The 19,599-nt window shown below is 52.2% G+C and overlaps 9 protein-coding genes and 1 non-coding gene across 10 annotated transcripts; 3 read left to right on the top strand and 7 right to left on the bottom strand.

Annotated features, from left to right (window-relative positions):
- Positions 1-70: 70 nt before the first annotated feature.
- On the bottom strand, positions 71-853 carry CC77DRAFT_50435 (hypothetical protein). Its single transcript, XM_018531948.1, has 2 exons — positions 589-853; positions 71-527 (listed from the first exon to the last, which is right to left on the bottom strand). The coding sequence occupies exons 1-2, from the start codon at positions 683-685 to the stop codon at positions 217-219; spliced, it is 408 nt and encodes a 135-aa protein (XP_018391892.1). The 5' UTR covers positions 686-853; the 3' UTR covers positions 71-216.
- Positions 854-1,279: 426 nt separating this feature from the next.
- On the bottom strand, positions 1,280-3,226 carry CC77DRAFT_907612 (YL1-domain-containing protein; the record flags this gene model as incomplete). The annotated part of the gene is made up of 1 exon (XM_018533626.1): positions 1,280-3,226. A coding segment is annotated over one exon (1,947 nt), but the record flags the coding sequence as incomplete, so codon positions are not given.
- A 1,522-nt stretch (positions 3,227-4,748) lies between these two features.
- CC77DRAFT_50495 (RNA binding protein-like protein Jsn1) lies at positions 4,749-8,389 on the top strand. The gene is made up of 2 exons (XM_018531953.1): positions 4,749-5,093; positions 5,143-8,389. The coding sequence occupies exons 1-2, from the start codon at positions 4,858-4,860 to the stop codon at positions 8,270-8,272; spliced, it is 3,366 nt and encodes a 1,121-aa protein (XP_018391894.1). The 5' UTR covers positions 4,749-4,857; the 3' UTR covers positions 8,273-8,389.
- Positions 8,390-8,812: 423 nt separating this feature from the next.
- Positions 8,813-10,532, bottom strand: CC77DRAFT_1015767 (mRNA-capping enzyme subunit alpha). The gene has a single exon (XM_018524090.1). The coding sequence runs from the start codon at positions 10,440-10,442 to the stop codon at positions 9,162-9,164; it is 1,281 nt and encodes a 426-aa protein (XP_018391895.1). The 5' UTR covers positions 10,443-10,532; the 3' UTR covers positions 8,813-9,161.
- Positions 10,533-11,580: 1,048 nt separating this feature from the next.
- On the top strand, positions 11,581-11,699 carry CC77DRAFT_t3. Its single transcript has one exon. It is a non-coding gene; the product is annotated as a tRNA-Arg (tRNA).
- A 331-nt stretch (positions 11,700-12,030) lies between these two features.
- Positions 12,031-13,515, top strand: CC77DRAFT_1046130 (hypothetical protein; the record flags this gene model as incomplete). The annotated part of the gene is made up of 4 exons (XM_018527430.1): positions 12,031-12,050; positions 12,096-12,113; positions 12,450-12,513; positions 12,565-13,515. 4 exons carry the CDS (start codon positions 12,031-12,033, stop codon positions 13,513-13,515), a joined length of 1,053 nt encoding a protein of 350 aa, XP_018391896.1.
- Positions 13,516-13,609: 94 nt separating this feature from the next.
- On the bottom strand, positions 13,610-15,000 carry CC77DRAFT_953318 (hypothetical protein; the record flags this gene model as incomplete). The annotated part of the gene is made up of 2 exons (XM_018535429.1): positions 13,610-14,580; positions 14,647-15,000. 2 exons carry the CDS (start codon positions 14,998-15,000, stop codon positions 13,996-13,998), a joined length of 939 nt encoding a protein of 312 aa, XP_018391897.1. The 3' UTR covers positions 13,610-13,995.
- Positions 15,001-15,153: 153 nt separating this feature from the next.
- Positions 15,154-15,864, bottom strand: CC77DRAFT_50537 (hypothetical protein). The gene has a single exon (XM_018531954.1). It carries the CDS (start codon positions 15,754-15,756, stop codon positions 15,307-15,309), a length of 450 nt encoding a protein of 149 aa, XP_018391898.1. The 5' UTR covers positions 15,757-15,864; the 3' UTR covers positions 15,154-15,306.
- A 305-nt stretch (positions 15,865-16,169) lies between these two features.
- On the bottom strand, positions 16,170-17,240 carry CC77DRAFT_1056548 (hypothetical protein; the record flags this gene model as incomplete). The annotated part of the gene is made up of 2 exons (XM_018527922.1): positions 16,170-16,819; positions 16,880-17,240. The coding sequence occupies 2 exons, from the start codon at positions 17,238-17,240 to the stop codon at positions 16,170-16,172; spliced, it is 1,011 nt and encodes a 336-aa protein (XP_018391899.1).
- Positions 17,241-17,523: 283 nt separating this feature from the next.
- On the bottom strand, positions 17,524-19,375 carry CC77DRAFT_1015771 (FAD/NAD(P)-binding domain-containing protein). The gene is made up of 2 exons (XM_018524091.1): positions 18,916-19,375; positions 17,524-18,815 (listed from the first exon to the last, which is right to left on the bottom strand). The coding sequence occupies exons 1-2, from the start codon at positions 19,139-19,141 to the stop codon at positions 17,680-17,682; spliced, it is 1,362 nt and encodes a 453-aa protein (XP_018391900.1). The 5' UTR covers positions 19,142-19,375; the 3' UTR covers positions 17,524-17,679.
- Between the last annotated feature and the right edge of the window lie 224 nt (positions 19,376-19,599).

A 19,599-nucleotide genomic window follows, 5' to 3' on the forward strand; every position in this document is an offset into this window, starting at 1 on the left:
TCACCACCGGCGTTGCTCTTCGCCGCTCCACCTCCACTCCCAGCACTCTTCGTCGCTTTACTGCCTTGTCCGTTTTCGCTCTTTGCTCCTGCACTCTTTGCTCCTCCACTTTTACTCCTCGTCTTACTACCATCCTTGCTCCTCACCCCTCCACTAACGCTTCCTCCAGCCTGCGCCTCAACATCTCGCATGTGATCTATTTCTTGGAACTCCAGATCAACGGCCCGCCGACAGCTCCTCATCAGACAGTAACCGAAGAAACAGCAGAAGAAGGCGACGAGGATGAGTGTGAGTATGATAGCGTGAATATACTTCATCCTGGGTAGTTGGGTGAAACACGCGGCTTACGGGAGGGGCGATGAATGGTTTCTCTCGTTGTACGGGCGTGCGCAGACGTCGTGATGATGTATCGGGGTGCCAAATCGATCGATTGCGAATGTTCTGATTTGTCAGGAACGCTTTTCCTGGAGATGGGCAAGCTTTGGGTGATGAGATCAGTGCCGTGTATGTGTATCGCGACGGCGAGTCTATATGTAAACGCATAAAGTTAGTATATGTCTCACTTACAGTTCGTACAAGGACACTTACGGTGTGCATTCAGGACTGTGCTTCTGGGGTAAGCAGTCCGTAGCGTAGTAGTAGTCAGTGAAGAGATGGTACCGGTGTGGCTCTGCGGTCTAATCATAAACCGCCTTCACTCTCACTATTCACTTCCACTTCTAGTTCGTTGGCAGTATGCTGTAAACAGTTGTACACCGTCGGAACTGATTTGATGGTAGTTGACATATACTAAAGGTCGGTAAGAAAAGCGGTATCAGTAACATTGTAGATAATACCGCTAGGATCTTCAGCGTTTTTGAGTCGCAGGGCAAGCGCAGTGATTTCAACAATCTCTCGGGAAGACCCTGATAAGTGGTTGTGTAACGTGATGGATACCAGGATTGTCAGAATGATATTATTGATGTTGTATGGATATCGTGCGTGTTGTTACAGAGAAGAATGGTATCTACGGATCCAGCTTTCACGACCCAGCAGCAGTCTCCGCCTTGACAGGCGCAGAACTTTGTTTCCCACCCACAGACGGTGTAGCAACAACAATGGTGTCTCCATGTGTTTGTCTCACCGGCGTTGGCTGTTCCACACTCTGCACTTGTTCCTGGACTGGCGTCTGCAGCTTTGTTGCTGGAGTAGGCGTGGGCGGGGGTGGCGCCATGACCTTCCTTGATGGACTTGACATTTCCCAGAATCGTCTCGGCACGTTCTTTGCTGGTGGCATACCCAAAAACCCTTTGCCTCCCATACTCTCTAGTGGTCTCGCCCGACCTCCTACGTAGCATCCCAAATCACCACTCCATACGAAACCGCCTCCTACCACACCTCTTAACACACCGAAAGCGCGTGCATCACGATACGCGATACCTGTCTCGGGGTCGCGGTATCTGGCGATTGTGTTGGTAATGGGACAGAGCTTTTGTCCTGGTTTGAGCACGATTTCTGGCTCGGCTTTTGGCGCAGCGTTCTTCCGTGGTGGCTTCGGTGGCGCGATGAGCGTCTTTTGTATGTAGTCTGTAGCTTCGGCAGGAGTCCAGTTGAACAGCGCAGCATAGAGTTGCACCAAGGCTGACCTGTCCTTTTCCTTGAGGAGTGAGGCTGCTGTTCTGGCTCGCGATGATGTTGTTTGTGGGGCGTCAAGGTTGGGAAAGTTTGACAAGATTAGTAGATTGCGGAGAGCTCGACGTATGACTTTGCGTCGTGGTGGCTGAGGAGGTAAGGCTGGTTTTTGGAATTGTGCAATGAGGGCTTGGGTCCCTATTGCTGGATCGCCGTTCTGCTGAAGTAGAGAATGATCGCTGAGAGATGGGTGTAGTTGTTGGGAGAGGGTTGCTTGTGAGGTCGCATATTGGTTCTGGAAGGGAGAAGCTTCCGTAAAGGGAAAAGGAGGAAGTTCATCGCCATGCATGGACTGGGATTGCGGGTTCTGGGCGTATTGGTCGATGCCAAAGAGAAACGAATCTTGATTCGGAGGTGCGAACATGACAGTGCTAGGGTGTTGCATGCCAAACGAGCCCATGAAAACGTCACCGCCTTGTGATGCTGCTGCTGACCATGGTTGATGTGAACTATCTTGTTGTGGTGGCATCGTTGCTGGTATCGAAGGTATCTGTGATGAGCTACTGAACGGATCCAGAGAGGGAAATGATGGTTGCTCATCCGCATGAATTTCAGGCGCTTGTACTGGAAAGTTTGTCGACTCTGTCTGTGTCGTTGGCGCCTCCGCAGCCGTAGTTTCCTTGTTGAGCTTTTCTTCGAGATGCTCCAGACTTGGCGCATCCTTGCCTGTGTACTTGAGCTTGTCATCGACCCAGATGCCCGGACCGCTGTAGTATCGGTAAAAGGGCCCATCGATTTGCCGGTTCTTCAGGGCGTCGATCTTCGCCTGCCTCTCTGCTGCTCTGGCTTCCTCTGCCTCTTCCCATCTGTGTAGAGTCTTCTTGTTGATGCGCTCATTACGGGCAGCCTCAGCAAGCCGTTCGGCCTGCGTCAATGGCTTCTCCTTGGACTTTTCCTTCCGCGCCTCTGCGGCCTTCATCATAGCCAGGGTGTCATCGCGCCTCCGGTCCTTCTCCTTCAGCTTGGCTAGTGTGGCGTCCTTGTTCGCTACAGTCTGTTTTCGCATTGACATGCGCACCGGGCCATCCTCTTCGGTAGGCAGCCACGATGCCCTCTCAGACTTTTTCTTGGGGCGCGGAGGGGCGAGCGTGGGCGATTGTGCACGCGGGAGATCGAGTTTGACTTTCTTGCGTGTCACGGCGGCGACTCGTGCAGTGAAGGGGTTTGTGGCGGCTTTGCGCTTCTTGTTCCGCTCTTGTCGCTCTGCCTTGCGCAGTTCCTTTTCGCCCGCATCGTCGTCGTCGGCGCCATCGTCATCCTCGTCTGATGATGACGAATCCATGTTGTAGTCTTCCTGCTCATTGACAGCATCGCCCTGAAACTCCTCCTCGTTTGGAGCTTCCTCCCACTCCTCACCCCATTCCTCCTCCTCCTCGGCCGCATTGGCGAGCAGGTTGGCCATGCGGTTGCCGGCATTGGATCGCCGGGCTCTGGTCTTGACCATGAGCTCTGCGGGCGCTTCCTCGTCGCTCTCATCTTGGGATGCCTCGGACTCGTCATCGTGACGAGAGGGCGGGGCATCTTCCATGACTATCTGAGGTGGCTCCTCGGACATGGTGGTCGAGAGAGATTGGAGGGCAGGCGCGGAGGCAGGCGCGGAAGGTGCAGACGAGGCGGATGGAGCCTGAGGCAAAGCGAGTCGGACGGCAGCGATCAAGGGTGTGGTGCGGATTTCCAGAAGACTTCCATGAGACACGGATTATGCGCTCCAACTGTGGGGTGAACGACTATCCAGTATGGACTGCAGGGCGGCGGGGCCGTCTGGCGTTGCGGTATTATGCGGGTTTGGTGGGTTGTTTCAAGCGACGTGAGTGTACTGTGTCTTGAATTGCATGCAGTCGTCGGCGATGGATCGAGAGCACGCGCCTGCGAATGACGCGACGGGCGATTGAGACGTCGCCAAGTCAGCGGGAAAGACTTGGCACGATCCATGGGACCTGAAACATAGCGTGCTTATGATTGATAAACGTCGTTCCAAGGTACCGCACCATGTCATGTCAACGCCTCACTAAAGCTCTTTGGGTCTACATGGCCTGTCAGGCTGTCTACTTGCAGGACATGCAGGACAAAGGCATATCCGCAGTGGTCTGACGTGCATGTTTTCTAGAAGAGAGCTTGTTTCGATTGCGTGGACATGCATTGCAGGCTATAGTGATGTGATGTATTCCATACTCTAGTTGCAATTGAGCGGGCGCAATGCAGATTGCTGTGTAGAGACGGTAGAGAGAGAGGGCACTGCTGCAGCTTGGTCGAGGACAAAGTTTGATAGGCCGTCTGTCGGCATGCAGGACCCCAGGTGCACGTTAATCCATGTTTAGCAGCAGCAGGCCAATCACAGCCCCAAAGCGGCCAGAGGCACACAGTGTCCACGTCAGATTCTGGAGTAACGGACTTTCTCGACGCGCCTCTGTGTTTCAGACGGTAGCGGGCATGCGCTGCCCTCGTCCCGCGGCCACCGACCAAGGACACAATTGCAGGACTGGTAGTCGACGAGTTGCGAGCCCCTGAATCTCTACAAAAGCAATGCGCAGCTGCCGTGCAATAGAAACCCTCACTCGACGTTGGACAGCCCGCCCGCAACCGTAGCCGACAGCGTAGATCGTGCCCGTAACCTGTAACGTGCTTGTTCTGGCAGCCCTCCCAATTGAGCTAGTTTCCCTCGTGTTCCTGGTGGCTCCCCATTTCTATCAAGCGAACCTCACCACTCCCTCTGTTCTGTTGCGCATCGCTCCATCGCTCCATCGCCCTCTCCCCCTCCCCTCCTGCGACAACTAGCTGTATCGGCCTCGTCCCGAGCTCGGATGCTTAATCGGCCATCGTCCGCTTAATCCTATTACTTCTGTTCTCCAGGCACTCCGGTGATCTGTCTATTCCGCCCGCCTGCCGCTGTACAGGTCCATAATCGACCACCGCCAATCCTCCGTCACTCCTTGTCGGCAAACAGCCCGCCGTCTGAAGCTCCACCATCGCATCCGGACTGGATCCAACGGGTGTCGTCGTCTCCACCGTACACACAGGCTGCGCTGCGCTGAGCCCGGTCTTGCTGGCAATAATCCTCTCCGCCTCACATTCCTTTGGCCGGCACCAACCCTCCTTCGCACCATTACCCTGGCTTTGGTAACCGAGTCACCACGACTATTCTTCCCGTATAGACTACCCAGGTCACCACAGGGTCTGTAATCCATAATGGCTCCCACCAACCGCCCCGAACACCACATCAACCTCAACTACATCCCCCAGCTGCCCCAGCCGCCACACTCGGGCTCCTCGACCGGCAACACCTCGCCTGTCGAGCCCCCCAACAGCGGCTCTCTCCGCTCCTATGGCAATGCCGCCAACCCACTGGGTGCCGCCGCTGCGGGTGCGAGGCTCGGCAATGGCTCCCCCTCGCATGACTATGGCGGCCGACTATTTTCCAAACGGTATGTCGCACCCTGAAACAAGTCTCAACTCGAGCTAACACCCTGACAGTGCACGCGAGATTCAGGCACAGGAGGGCCTAACTCCGCAAATGTGGGGACCTCCTACCAGCGGCAACTCGACGCCGCTGCGTGAGACTATCCCAGAATCCCCCAACAGCGAGAACTTGAGCTTCCCAGACTTCAACAACGCCATGCCAGAGACGACACAAGCTGCACCCGCCTCGGGTCGCCGTGCCCGTGCTGGCACTCTGCCCTCACGCTTCTCCCCGTCCGCTGCCCCTCCCGGCCTCATGTCCGGCACCTCTCTGCTCCCCAAGAGCTCGCGACCAACGCCCTCCACAAGCCCTTTCAAGCCTGGCCCAGGTACACCGACCGACAGCTCGAGCTTCAGTGCTCTCGGATCCACAAACGCTGCTGCCAAGTCCGCACTGCTCTCGCGTCTCCGTGCTGGCTCAATGCCCCAACGACCGGGTGCGTACTTGCCTCCCTCCAACTCTGCCTTTGGTAACCCCATCTTCTCCAATGGCTGGTCAAGCGGCCGTGACCGCAGCAGCACACTTCACAGCATTGCCTCTGTACCCTCCAACGGGCCTGGCTCGCCTAGGTCTTCCTTCTCGCGTGATTCGCTTGCCGACACTGATGTCAAAACTCTTGACTACCTTGGTTTAGTCGATACGCCCCAGCCTGCGCGAGCAACCTTGGCTCCGTCCGATATTGAGCTCCTCCTCGAGAGCCAGAGGAACGCCAACAGCCAGAACTCGAACAGCGCAAACCGCTTCCGATCCTACTCTGTCAATGCCAAGGAGAAGTATGCCGAGGACGAGGAGGACCAGTATGGTGGGTACAGCGGTGCCATAACCCCTGCAGAGGCCAATGCTCTTCTCATCCACGAAGCTGTCCGCCAGCACAACCTTGAAGTGCAAGCATTCGCGAATCTCGCTTCCAACGCGCGTCCGCGAGCCCGTACTGCTGGTGTGCTAGATGCTCCTTCGCGGGGCATGATGCGCAACTACCTGCCCGCTATGGGACGGTTCGACAATGGCATGGGATCTGGTGACCTAACTGAGGACGCCGAGTACAATCTTACTGAAGCTGTCAAGAAGCTTCACTTGCCAGGTAACAACCTGGGTGATGATGGAACTTTGGAAGGACCTACTCGATCACTATGGCTTGGCAACATCCCTTCATCAACCACGGTTTCATCGCTCCAAGTTATCTTCGCCCAGTACGGTGGTATCGAGTCTACCCGAGTGCTTACCCACAAGAACTGCGGTTTTGTCAACTACGAGAACCTCGAGAGCGCCATTCAAGCGAAGTCGACTCTGAACGGAAAGGAGATCTTCCCAGGTGCTGGTCCCGTCCGCATTGGCTACGCTAAGATCCCAAGTGCAGCGGCCACCCCTGGTCACAACGGTCTGTTCCCTTCACCGAGCCCTGACCCAATGTCAAAGGCTCAGGCTGAGGGCGCGGCTGGCTCTGCCACTGCTACCAAGATGAACAGCATCCCCGCAAACGTTCCTTTGACAACCCCGGAGCTCAGCGACATCCGCACCGACATTATCCAGATCGTGAAGGAGTTGGGCGCCACGGACGATGAACAGTCACGGATCACTAACAAGGTTGAGAAGGCTGTACAATTCAACAACTATGTCGACGAGATCCCGTCTGTTGAGGAGCCAAGCCACACTCGCATCCACGATGCTCCCAGACTGCGAGAGATCCGCAAGCGCATCGATAACGGGTCCTGTTCAAAGGAGGACATTGAGAACATCGCCATGGCCATGCTCCCCGAAATCGCTGAGCTGTCCTCCGACTACCTCGGTAACACTGTGGTGCAGAAGCTGTTCGAGTTCTGCGAGGAGCCTACCAAGGAAGCCATGCTTCGCGAGATCGCTCCCCATCTTGCTAAGATTGGAGTGCACAAGAACGGAACGTGGGCTGCCCAGAAGATCATCGATGTATCCAAGTCCGAGACTATGCAGAAGATGGTCGTGGATGCTGTTCAGCCATATGCCATGGCGCTCTTCCTCGACCAGTTCGGTAACTACGTTATGCAAGGCTGTCTTAAGTACCAGAAGTTCAACGACTTCATCTTCGAGGTCATGTTGGGCAGACTTTGGGATCTCGCTCAGGGCCGATTCGGTGCCCGTGCCATGCGAGCTTGCTTGGAGAGCCACTATGCTACCAAGGATCAGCAGCGCATGGTAGCTGCTGCGATTGCTCTCCACAGCGTCCAGCTTGCGACCAACGCGAACGGTGCTTTGCTCCTGACTTGGTTCCTCGACACTTGCACCTTCCCAAGGAGACGTACCGTGTTGGCTCCTCGTTTGGTCCCACACATTGTTCACCTCTGCACACACAAGGTTGCATATCTCACCGTGTTGAAGATAATCAACCAACGCAACGAACCAGAGGCCCGCGATACTATCCTGCAAGCATTGTTCTTCTCTACCAATGACCAGGTGTTGGAAAGCATCTTGGCCGACCAAAACTGCGGTGCCACTTTGATCTTCAAGGTGCTGACCACTCCGTTCTTCGATGAGCAGATTCGGGCGGACGTGGTACAGAATGTGCGCAATGTGCTGCTGCGCATCAAGGCGCAGCCCCAACAAGGCTACAAGCGACTTATGGATGAGGTTGGTCTCTCCACTCGTGGCGGCCCTGGTCATCGTGAACATTCCGCAACTCGACCAGCATCTAAGGATAGCATTGCGTCTGGACCTCCGAACCCTGGAAACTTCTATCAAGGAGCGGCTCCTGGCTACGACCCTGTCGCACTCCAGCGCACAGCAAGCATGGAGTCCAACGGTTTCGAGCAGTACCCAATGGGTGGTGGACCCATGTACATGCCAAACATGCAGGCTATGAACAACCAGCAGCAGATGCAATACCAGCAGCTCTTGGCCCGACAGGGTCAGTTCTATCCTCAGATGAACGGTTTCCAAGGCCCAGTTCCGGGTATGGATGCTTATCGCAACGCCTCGCCCGTTGCAGGTCCCGGTAGCTTCAACGGATCACCGATGATGCAGCCCGCCAACCTTGCCGGCCAGGGCATGCCAGGCATGTACCCACCATACGGCATGTATATGCCACCCCAGCACCAACAGGCCGCTGGAGGCAATCAGCGACGTGGCAGAGTAAGCAGAAATGCGTCCCCTGCGAACAGCGTTCGCCGTTAACATCTCTTTAGAGATAATTGCCTCGCCTGAGGGTTTAGATTCTCATCTTTTCTTAGATTCTGTGGTGTTGCCAGGAAAAGCAGCACTATCTTCTTGTATATGATTCGGATCTTCACCTACACGCATCTGCTAGCGAGCATTATGCAAAGAGACAGACACCATCCTTCCCAATGTTTCTCCTTGCGTCTTAGGACTTTACGAATTTCATCTCTATGTACTCAATCAGACATGTTACTATTGGCCCCATGTCGTTTGTCTCGTCACTCGCTTAGCCATTGCTTGGTGTTTTGGGGCGTACTTTGAGCAACGTTCTTGTATGTCGGTTCCGAGTGGAGGGCTTACCTTATGGGCTCTGTCGATCGATTGGATGATCATTGTATCGATATAAACGCGCATATGAGTGTTCAGGTGGAATGATATATGCGATGCAAAAGTACCACTACATGGCATGATCTGGGAATGGGATATTGGACACCTCTTTTCTTCCGTGTCCTGTATGGAAAACAGACCGAGCTCGAGCCTGCGAGCTAGATAGAATTGAGGTATTTTTACTATATCAATCATCATCTCAATACTGCAACAATCTACGTGCATGACCAAATACCACTTAAAGATGAGTCGATTCACCCTGTCCTTGACTCCTGCTAATTAAGGTTGGTATGCGCCGCGAGATGTCGGACGCCTGTGGCGGAAGGAGACCAAGGAAAGTAGTAATAGGAGCAACAAAAGTCGATTTGAGCCGCCCCATCTATATGAATTGAGCGTGGGTATCATATACTGCCTGAACGCGCCGGAACCCCGTGATAAACGCCTATATCGAAATAACGACGATACGCTAATGGTACACCAGAAAATCTCGTGGTTAAGAATTAAAAACCAACTCCATCCATCATTGGCCGTTCAAGCCTGAGTCGCTATATTTCCGCTTTTTGGCCTCACGCTCACCGTCCTGGGGAGGTCGGTATTGGTCCAGCTTACCTTGCAGGCGGTAAGTTTCCCGCTTGATATTTTCTGCGTTGGCCAATAAATCCATCTCGGTTACAGGAGCCTCGATACTAGCCAGCACGCTGTTAACTGTGCTGATATGGTTCGCGTCCTTTTTGTCGTCTCGCCAGCGTGGTGTACCATCTGCCTCCGCCTTGTATTTCCATTGCCCGCGTTCTGTACGGTAACATTCTATTATACGACCGTCGAGACGTTGATTGAGCGATTTGAGGGTCTCCCACTCGGCTGGATTGAGAGACAGGGTGGCGAACACCTCGTAGTGGTTCGAGTTGTGCTGAACGAGCAATTGAATGGGGCTGGGCATTGCGTCGTAGTCGGTAATGGGGCCATCTTCACCGTCTTGTGGGTCCATGAGTGGAAATTCGCCAAGGCGGAGCTTGAAGTCGATGGTGTTCTCGTGGGGAGGCTTCCACTTGAGGATATGCCTATCGGTACCAAACTGGTAGGGCGTAGACACGCAGGTGAAGATCAGGCCGTCATTGCCGTGTCTGAGGTTTGGAAGGATATTGCTGAACATGTCCTCGAGCTTATACGCAGAGTAGGTCTTCTTCCCCTTGAGAGCGAACGGCTTGAGGTCGGCTGGCGTGATGTTCTTTCCAAAGGTCCTCGTCAAGTTGGCCTCGTATGGTTTGATGACCCAATCGTGTAATCGACCCAACCGCTTGTCCAGTGTCCTGCCCGTCACGTTTGTGCCATCCACCGCCAGACAGTCGAAAACGTAGAAGTTGAGGCGCGGCGCAGGCTCGCCCGGGTATTGATCGTGAACCAGCTCGCCATCGAGGATGGTGCCGAACAAGAAGGGCTCGGGTTCGTTGGGGTGCAGATAATGACGTATCCGAAAGGGAGGCTCGACGTTGTAGTAGTTGTTCTTCCTGTCGATCAGAAAGGTCACAGGCTCGAAAGCGCCAGTTGGTCCTTCCCGCCAGTGTAAGAAGAGGAGGCAGCGCAAGCCGTCCGTCTTCTCGCACATGAAGTATTCGTTGCGCTGAAGCTCAGTAACATGTTCGCGTGCGAATGAGACGGGTTGCGCTCCGGGGAAGCGCAGGTTTTCGCGTTCGAGGAGTTCGGCAACAGTTTGTTTGAGTGAATGCGCCTCGTCGTTCGGGATCTGGAAGCCTGGGATCTGCGGTGGCGGCGCGTGCGATGGTTGGACCGTGGCCGGCATCTTGGGAAAGCGGAGCCCAAAGTTATTCGTGGCTCACTATAAGGCAGGAGGTCAGGCGCGAGAAGGTCGGTGTATGGCAAGGCTACAAGAGTGATGGTAGCTGTACAACCGTCGCGCAACACGACTATGAGCTCCACGCGCTAGTCTCCAGGGTCTGCTTACGTAACAGCTACAGGATAATCCACTCTGGTCTTGCTCACCTCTACTGGATACATGATATGTTTGCAATCAATAACGTTGTTCCCTTTCACCGTCACAAACCGTATCATATGCGCTTACTGTAGTGTTTGCGGTATACCGACTGTTTCATTGACCTTACTGTAACCACGTTGCTCGCAACGGATCTCTACCCTATTCTACACATACGATGGGTTACCTACCCCCAGAAATATGGGCTACTATTTTCTCATACTCCAAAGACCCGTACCATCTCTGGAATGGCTGCCGTCCCGTCTCTCACTCTCTCAGAACCGGCGTCGAGATTTACATCAGAAGCACCTTCCTCACGACCCACCTACGCTTGTCTATCGAGTATCGGAACAGAAATATAGACTGTCGTCGTGCCACCTTCATGAGATATTCGCCAGATCACCGACGTTTCTATTTCGACATAACTTGCGTTCAATAGTCATCTATAAACTCTTTACCTACAGACCAAATGCAGCTCTATATCATTCGGCATCATGTTCGACAATTACTGAAGCAATCCAAGGAGCAGTGGCTGTGCGATCGCCCCAACACGCAGATGGAGGTATATGCAACCTATCGAGGTGAGAGTGAGAGCTGTTTGAAACTATTGTTCTGTATGAGGCTTGCAGACGCTGTCGATACTAGTCTTGCGGATAACAGTGAGAGTGGATTCTTGTTTGAGCTCGACTTGGAGAATATGGTTATTTCTTTCGATTGGAAAGAGTTAGTGAGGACTCTCGTAAAGAGCACCGGTTCAGAAGGAAGACGGCTATATGGCTTCTCATTATCACATTGTCATCTGTGTTGAGCTCTGGATACGACTATTATGCAGAAGATGGGTGAAACTTCATAAACGCAACCTATACAATCTATACCGTGTTTCTCTATTTTGAACCTTGGGATTTTGTAGCTGTATAAAAGGTCCTGCCTGTAACGGATGTCAATCAAAGGGTATGTGGTCTAAACGGTCAAGACGCCACCCTTCTTCTGTAAGTATACAGGAGAAGTCGCAGGTGAGGCAACGGCCTCGTTCGTGAGGAGATGCGGGTTCGAGTCTCGCCATATCCAGATCCTTTTTGCAATCTGTGCTGTATCTATTCTTCACAATACTTCTTCTCGTATAGCTGTCAGTCTTTTATATCTTCGATACTTCTCATATGAGAACATACACTTATCAGTCATCTCCTCTGACAAATAATCTCGAACCTATTGATCAAGATTCAATTCTTTCCATGTTAGCATCCAAATGGCTGAGTCGAAAAAAGTCGTTGGCTGACATGTCCTAGTCTTTTCGTAGATTGTGTTTGCTAGGCTAGGCTAACATTTCGTTGGACAGTGTGACTTAGTGGTCAGAAAAGAATCCGTTTGAAGGAATGGAACTAAAGTGCTAGATGACGTTATGAGTCTTTGTGACATACAGTAAGTAGCAGTTGGGGATGGACCACACCTGAGATCATCGTCTAGGCAGCCCAGCACGGCCCGGTATGTTATCACGATTCTTTGTTGCCAGCAGGCCCAATATTTCACTGGAATGCACGAAATCGCCTTCTTCGGGAAAGCGTTTTGACAGGTGAGCGTTCGCTCGAGTTGACGTTCCCTTGTTTGACCTGGAATGGTTGCCTTACCTTTCCCATTATGTATATATTTTCTACACCTACTAGCCCTTGCAAAAATACCCTCCACATCATTGACTGTTACTATAATGTTTTGGTCAGCGTTTCTTGTCTTTTCGGCGTCAGCCGCAGCTTGCCCACCGCCCCTTAACAGCTTCAAGTATCTAGCCAATGACACCCACACAACATCACAGATGATCTCCAGTCTACTCATACCTCGTGATGAATCCTCGTCACTGAATCTTAGATGGACTGAGATCGTGACCATGGTATATTTGGATCCACACCAATATGCGTTGTCTAGCTAACCGTCGTGTCAGACTGGACGGCCTCGAACGACATGGCCCAGCGGCCTTATCACATACTGTTTCGAAGACATGAACGCCCGCGTTCACTTCGCCGACGACATTAATGCAGCTTGGAAACTCTGGACTGACAAGATTGGGAACGCTGGCAGTGAGAGCGGCCACTCACTTGAGTTCCATGAGTACCAAGTCCAACACGATCAATGGCCCCACTGCTACAACCAACGCAAAAAGGATTCCGATCCTTGGATCTGGAATGATGCTTATCCGCATGATGTTGCCGTTATCCAGGAGTCCACGAGCCTCGATGTCCAGGCTTCTTCGGTCACGGGTTACATACCAGCGGAATGGAGTGATTCGCCGGGTCGCCATGGTACGCATCTCAGTATCAACTTCAAGAACAAGTACCCGGCGGAGTATTGGCACTCGACTGTTGCCCATGAACTGGGTCATATCTTCGGTTTCTGGCATGAGCATCAGCGTTATGATCGTGATGACTACGTTCACTTTGACTGTTCTAAAGTTCGGGGTTATGCCGCGGCCAAAGCCAAAGTCGACGCAGCGAAGAAGCACCGAATGGAGCAAGTTTGCAACGACTATCGTTTAGCTCTTCTCTACGATTTCACGGCTATCCAGGATTTTGATACAATCGACCATGTTGACCCCGTTCACAAAGATGGAAAAGCCTGGCCCTTGTTCATCAAGCACGATCTGGAGTTTGATGATGAGTCTATCATGTTGTATAGCTCTGCAGAGTTTGCCAACGACGGAGCAGATGTAGACGATGTAATGCAAGTGCCGTTGGCGTTCTGGAAGGACCGCGGTATTGGGTTCGGTCCACCGAGTAGAGTCGAAAAAGACAATCTGGAGATTATTGACGTACGGTGGAAAGTTAGCGACGGGGATTTGGAGGGTGTAAAGCACCTCTATCCTTACCTGGGGAAAGACGAAGATGGCCAGGACTAGATATGGAAAATAAAAGCTGTGGCAGGTCAAAGGTCTAAGCACTGTGATCTTGTATGGCCGGCCAGTTGTCCGTAGATGGCAAATGAGATAAAGCCGGGTGACCGGAAAGAAGTATTATAGATTACAAGTGTATGTAAATGGCGTATTCGTCCGTTCGATCAACGAACAAAGCCACGTTCGTGAGGAGTGAAAGATCTTGAGTGGGGTATATAGCGAACCGAATCAAACCGGCCCAGTACGTCGCCGCGCAAGATCGTTTCGTCGTCCTTAACGCCAGTAAAAAAAATCCAAATAGCGCGTAATCTTACATATCTTACATATCTTACAACAAAGTCGAGCAAGGGCTCGCAGAAGGATCCAAACGCCTCGCTGAAAAATGATGCCGGTCTCCGTAGTGTTACATATGTTACAGTGGCGTGTTCTCATAAACACGTCTAGGTTGCGTCGGTACGTTGACGCGTCGGATCGTTCGTCAAAAGTTTAGAAAAAACCCTTGGTCTTCCCAGTCTTTGGGCTCATTGGTCCAAAAAGCTTCATATCCGTATTCATCTTCTTAACGAACACCAAATAGGCCTCTAACGCTTCGTCCTGCGTCTTGAATGTCTTGTCGCGGTTCATCCACATCTTCAGATATTTATCCGCGCCGACATCTTTCAGCGCCGCATACCAACCACCAGAGGATCGCTGTCGCAAAGATATTGCCAGGTTCTTTCCCTTGAGACCGGTGACGTTAGATACTTCTCGAAGGCAGGCAGCGCGGAGATCACCGTATTCGTCGTCGTCTTCGAGGGAAGAGGATGACGAGCTTCGCTCCATTTTTGGACGAGACGAGGTGCGGGTATCGAGCTTAGGGCGCGAGGTCTTTTTAGGTTCGGGCGCAGGTTTTGGCTCAACCTTCTTCTTCACAGGCGTAGCAGTCTTAGCTGCGCCCCCAAAGAAAGACCCAGAAGGCTTGGGAGTCGGAGGAGTCTTCGGTCGCGAACTTGACTTCTTGTCAGACTTGGAAGATTTTTCAGCCTTTGCAGCCTTCTCAGCTTTGTCAGACTTCGACGATTTCTCGGTTTTCTCAGATTTTGACGTCTTTTCCGACTTTTCGGCCTTGGAAGGCTTCTCTGACTTTGAGGGTGCAACTGGTTTCGATGCGGTAGCTGTCTTGGACGATGATTTCGATTTCGATTTCGATGGCGTTGGCGGCGTGGTGGTCGCTGGTGGCGATGTTCTCGTGCTGAGTGAAGCAAAAGGACTCGGCCATGCGCCTATGGCTTTTGGTGTTTCCTCGACCACCGGTGCGGCATCTTTCTTTGACCTTGCGTCGGCTCTGGATGTTTTCGCAGGCGTCTTGGGTTCTGGGGTCGCCTTCGTAGCTGCAGCCGCCTTCAGTGGCGCGCCTCTCCTTCCTGTCGCGACCGGAGGTGGTGGTGCGGTATCGGGTATGGCAGCTTCTCCAAACAACTGCCGCGCTCGGTCCTTCACACTGGGAAACATGGTATGGGAAAATCTGGGGTTGTATGACTCGGGCCGAATATACGCTTGCTGGAATACAACGTGCTAAATGCGCGAGTACGATTAAGAGATACTACAAATACAGGAAACACAGCGCGCGTCAACACTATGCGAAATGGAAGAGGTAAACACGATGTGGAAGAGACAGACACATTACTGGGGGCCTCGGATGGATACCGATTATTCTGGTGCCTAGTTGTGCAACCATGACACGCCCCTTCTCGCATCGGCCAGCATGCGAACAGGCGTTCACATCCAAGATGTGCGGAAATGAGCTAGTGGCCGCTTCTAGAACGCCTGAGAGCATATCGGAATGCGGGTGGCAAGCGGGTCCAACAGGCGCAAGTTGTTGTTTTCGTGTACTCGTCGATTGACTCCACTGGAGACAATCTCTGCAACGCGCATGATATGTGGGAATCCATTGCTTTGAGGACCTTCGCAAGCGCTTCCAGACAATTGATAGCAGAGTCGTATCATCACAAAAGGACGTACATTACGATGACCGTTAGGGTTATTCGCATTACGAGCCACCGTGGCCCCTTTTCCGGAGCGCCGGGCTGTGCGGGAGATTGGAAACGGGAGGCAGGATGGCGCGGCAAACATCAGCCGGATGAGCACAATGGCCACAACACAGAGCAAGCGGGTGCTTGTAGAAACTGCTCCATTGTTGTCAGACGTTCCATGATGGATATGAGATGAGTGACGATAAGGCGAGTTATCTTGGGATGCATGGTGCATGATGCACGTCAGTTCAACGTGCAGCGAAACGGGGATCGGAATGCGGTATAGCGGGCTCCACCTCCCTAGCGTACCCTATTTGCAGCCACACCTCTCATCCCCCGTACTTGTCCGTCACTTACCCAGTCGTTCACGATCACTGAATATGTTCCCACAACTTACGAATCAGTCTGCTGACATTTAACATTCGGAAATGCTACAGTGTCATGATAGATGAAAAGACTCTCTTGACCACTTTCATCGCTAATTAAGGCCATTTGCGGATCCCCGCAAACTCCATGAATCCCAACGGATCTGCTTTTCAGCCGTTATTACAATGTTCACTCAGAATCCCGGGGTCATAATTGCTCACCAGTGACCTGATCAGCAATTTCAATAGACTAGCCAGTAAATTGTACGTAAGGCTTGAGAGACTAAACATACGGGCCAACAATTTCCTGTGTTTTGATCCAAACCTTGTCCTGAGCGCTGACCCTTAACTTCTTCAACTTTTCCTCATTCAGCGTCGTCTCACAAGTATGATGCACCAGAAACAGACTCCCTTCCCTACCTCCTTTTGTATTCTTCCCCGCAACAACGCCTGCACCCAATAGTATACCCTTTCCTCCAAAAGCCGCACTCGTAATTTGATAGAGGTACCTCTCGGCGGCTTCCTCCTCCCCATACGCCATAAGCCATATAACCGGATCCATGAAAGTCGCAGCCAACCATGAACCCCAGGATCCTTCCTGAAACCCACGGAAGAGATTTCCCGTCCGCACGCCACCTGGATGACAATGCATGAAAACAATGTTTTTGTTCTCTGGCATCTGAGCGATACGTTCTAGTGCGAGCGTATTCATGTTGCCCATATGTCTTACCGAAGCCATGGCTCCAAATGCACCTGGGGCTTCGAGTAGGAGATCGTCTGCATTGAAGAAGTAGTCACCTTCCATCCCACCCGAACGTATACTCATTACGCGCGCGCGACCTGAAGAGCGTAATAGAGGAAGGAGATTTTGCGTGAAGCAGATCCGCGAGTAAAACTCCAGTGCGTGGCTTATCTCCAAGCCTTCGGATGTATCTGGAGATATAAGTCTTCGACTCATCATTGCTAAGGGTAAAATACGTAGGAGCAACGTACTATGCCTTCCACTGAAATTCACATACCCCGCGGTCATGAAGAGGAGGTCGATACTGCCCTCGAGTCTCTTGATGCGATCGCAAACCCGCTGTACTTCGGATAGCAACGAGATCTGCCCTTCAACCCATATGATACTCGCATTCGCATTCGCCAGATGTAGTTCCTCGATGAATGGTTTGAATGCTGCCTCACTCTCTTGCCTCCCAATGACATAAGCTTTAAAGCGTGTTCCGAGCCTAGTTATTGCATTGAGCGTAAGTTTTCCTATGCCCGATGTTCCGCCAACGAACACTGCAACACGAGGTGCCGACTTCTCATCGATCTGGGCGTTATTCTCTTTGATCTGGGAAATACGAACCATGTTGATGTCTGGATTATGTAGATTCGAATTCGTGTCCTGAGGATATACGGTCTTTGTATACCATGTAAGCACTGAGAGTGTCTGCATACGTAGATGCGGAGGCCTGAATACGCCTTGTGGACGAATCCCGGACCACATCCAAAAACAGGCGGGTCGTTATTTCTGTACACATTTTAGGTAACGGGCTGTCACACAGCATGCATGTGGCGCAACCGAGGTTTATGTGTCGTTACTGTTTGCGATTTCCCGTTGGTTGCTCGACAGCTTTCCCTTTTGGATAAGCATAATATGTCCCATTACGTTGTACCTTGATCTTCAGCGACGCTGTTATATCCAATAGATGCGCGATATGTAAGCCTACAGTCCAATTTTATAAAAATGATATTCGCTGTCATATACCTGTACCTAAACGCCTGCGTAGACTCTTGTCTATAAATGCTTATGCTTGCGCACTGACTGGCTTGATGCCCACTTCAGCCATCTTTGTGGCCTCCACTTCCTCTACCGGGCTATCTGCCCTCTCCACAACATCCGTGAGACCAAGGTACTTCAAGTTCGCCGACCAGCCTAGGTCCTCACCAAAGTATCCCTTCATGACCTCAACACCGTATTTGATGCCATTCTTTGGGTCGTAGGTCAGACATTGCTTGCCAACCGCTAGACCAATGACAGCGTCCCATGCAGGTAGCTCTGTCTTGATATATTGTTCGGATGAGGGAGCAAGTTCGGAGTTGAGTATGTCGGAGTAAATATTCTGTGCAGCGGCTTGTCCCATGACTGTCGCGCTGCCTGCGCGCTTGATGCCTGACCATGCGATTACATCGCCAACGCCGAAGTGAGATGATGAGTTCGCGATAGTGTCCTTGAACATTAAGGATTGGTGTACCATAATCTCTTTGTCCTCGTTCAGGCACTCCGTAGGTAGGACATCGGTGGTTGGTGTGCCCTTCTTCGTTGAGTCAATGACGAAGTCTGCTGTTATCGTCTCGTTGTTCGCGAGCGTGACGGTGAACTGGCCATTTGGTAGCTCTGTGATGGTTGCCCGGTTACCCAAAGCCAGCTTGACACCCTCTTCTTCGAGCAAGATCTTCGCGCGTTCTTTGACATCTGATGGTAGTGGCTCTGAAGAAAGAACTTCGTTTCGTGAGTGCACTAGTGTGACATCAATCTGTGGGTAGTACTGCTTGATCTCAGCAGCAAATTCGACACCGACAGCACCAGCGCCAATCACTACAACTCTCCTGCCTTCACATTTCGATGGGTCACCGCCGGTGATCTTCGCGATAAAGGCTTTGCTGTCTGTTTGGTACTCTTCAAAGCTTCCAGACTTTGGCACCGCAGGGAAATGTCTCTTCAGGCCGGTGGCCATGACAAGGTAGTCATATGCCTGCTGTTGGGTCTTGCCATTTCGGTCGCACCATTCGGCGACCTTAGCTTCAGGATTGATGTTCTTGACACTGCCGTGCTTGAAGTGCAGATTCGGGTGCTTTAGCTCGTTGAGGTGGCTAAACCTCTTCCACATATGGGTTGTGTACTTCGGTGTAACATGGGCGAGCGGTGCGCCAACCGAGTGGACTGTAAGACACAAGCATTAGTAGAAGCTCTTGTAGCGCGAGGTGATGAGGTGGAGACAGGGAAGATGTTAAGCCTCGGCTAGTGGGGCAGAGTGACGCACAATAACCATCGCGCTCATCGATGACAGTAATTTCAACCCCTCTTCTACTTCGCACACCCTGGAAATCTGGACCTGGGTATACACTCTGTCGGGCCTTTCCTTGGGAATAGTCGAGGAGGTTGATGGCAGCAGAGATACCACCGTATGCGCAGCCGACAATGAGTACGCGATGGGGGTTTGATAGGCTAAGGTTGCCCAGTGTGTCTGTAACGCCTTGAAGCCTCATTGTGAAGATTTGATCTGATAAAGGAGGGGTCGTGGGGGTGTAAGAGAGATGGGTGGGTGGGATGAGAAGAAGATGATCTGATTAGATTGCGGAATCATGTGGCAGAACGCCCACTTCTATATGGCGCCAGCGCACCACACAGACATCACACCGACATCGGAAATCGACTAACAATCAACTTGCCGGTTGCTAGGCTGTACACGAGTTCACGAGCGATCCACTGTCGTCGCGGACGCGGTGTCTCTGGATGCGATTGGCGGGAAGCTGTGCATCTTATCAGATCCGAGCATCATCCGGTGCAAATTTTTATCTGATGCCCCACCACGCCTGCACCTTCCCATCCTTCGCGTCCTGCCAAGGTGACCATTCAGGACACAATCGCTCAACGGTATTCCGAAACAGCCTAATATTGGTTACATATGCACCGGAACGCCAAACTGACCTCGTTGACTTTACTC

Source organism: Alternaria alternata (genome assembly GCF_001642055.1).
Source record: "Alternaria alternata strain SRC1lrK2f unplaced genomic scaffold CC77scaffold_1, whole genome shotgun sequence".
Classification (NCBI taxonomy): Eukaryota; Fungi; Ascomycota; class Dothideomycetes; order Pleosporales; family Pleosporaceae; genus Alternaria; species Alternaria alternata.

What these genes read in the sequence shown, in the direction of transcription:
- CC77DRAFT_50435 (XM_018531948.1), bottom strand. Translation starts at nt 685, where the DNA reads ATGATTAGACCGCAGAGCCACACCGGTACCATCTCTTCACTGACTACT. An exon ending in CACAGTCCTGAATGCACACC is followed by an intron (nt 528 to 588) that starts GTAAGTGTCCTT and finishes GTTTACATATAG; the next exon opens with ACTCGCCGTCGCGATACACA.
- CC77DRAFT_50495 (XM_018531953.1), top strand. Translation starts at nt 4,858, where the DNA reads ATGGCTCCCACCAACCGCCCCGAACACCACATCAACCTCAACTACATC. An exon ending in GGCCGACTATTTTCCAAACG is followed by an intron (nt 5,094 to 5,142) that starts GTATGTCGCACC and finishes ACACCCTGACAG; the next exon opens with TGCACGCGAGATTCAGGCAC.
- CC77DRAFT_1015767 (XM_018524090.1), bottom strand. Translation starts at nt 10,442, where the DNA reads ATGCCGGCCACGGTCCAACCATCGCACGCGCCGCCACCGCAGATCCCA.
- CC77DRAFT_50537 (XM_018531954.1), bottom strand. Translation starts at nt 15,756, where the DNA reads ATGCACCATGCATCCCAAGATAACTCGCCTTATCGTCACTCATCTCAT.
- CC77DRAFT_1015771 (XM_018524091.1), bottom strand. Translation starts at nt 19,141, where the DNA reads ATGAGGCTTCAAGGCGTTACAGACACACTGGGCAACCTTAGCCTATCA. An exon ending in CGATGAGCGCGATGGTTATT is followed by an intron (nt 18,816 to 18,915) that starts GTGCGTCACTCT and finishes TGTGTCTTACAG; the next exon opens with TCCACTCGGTTGGCGCACCG.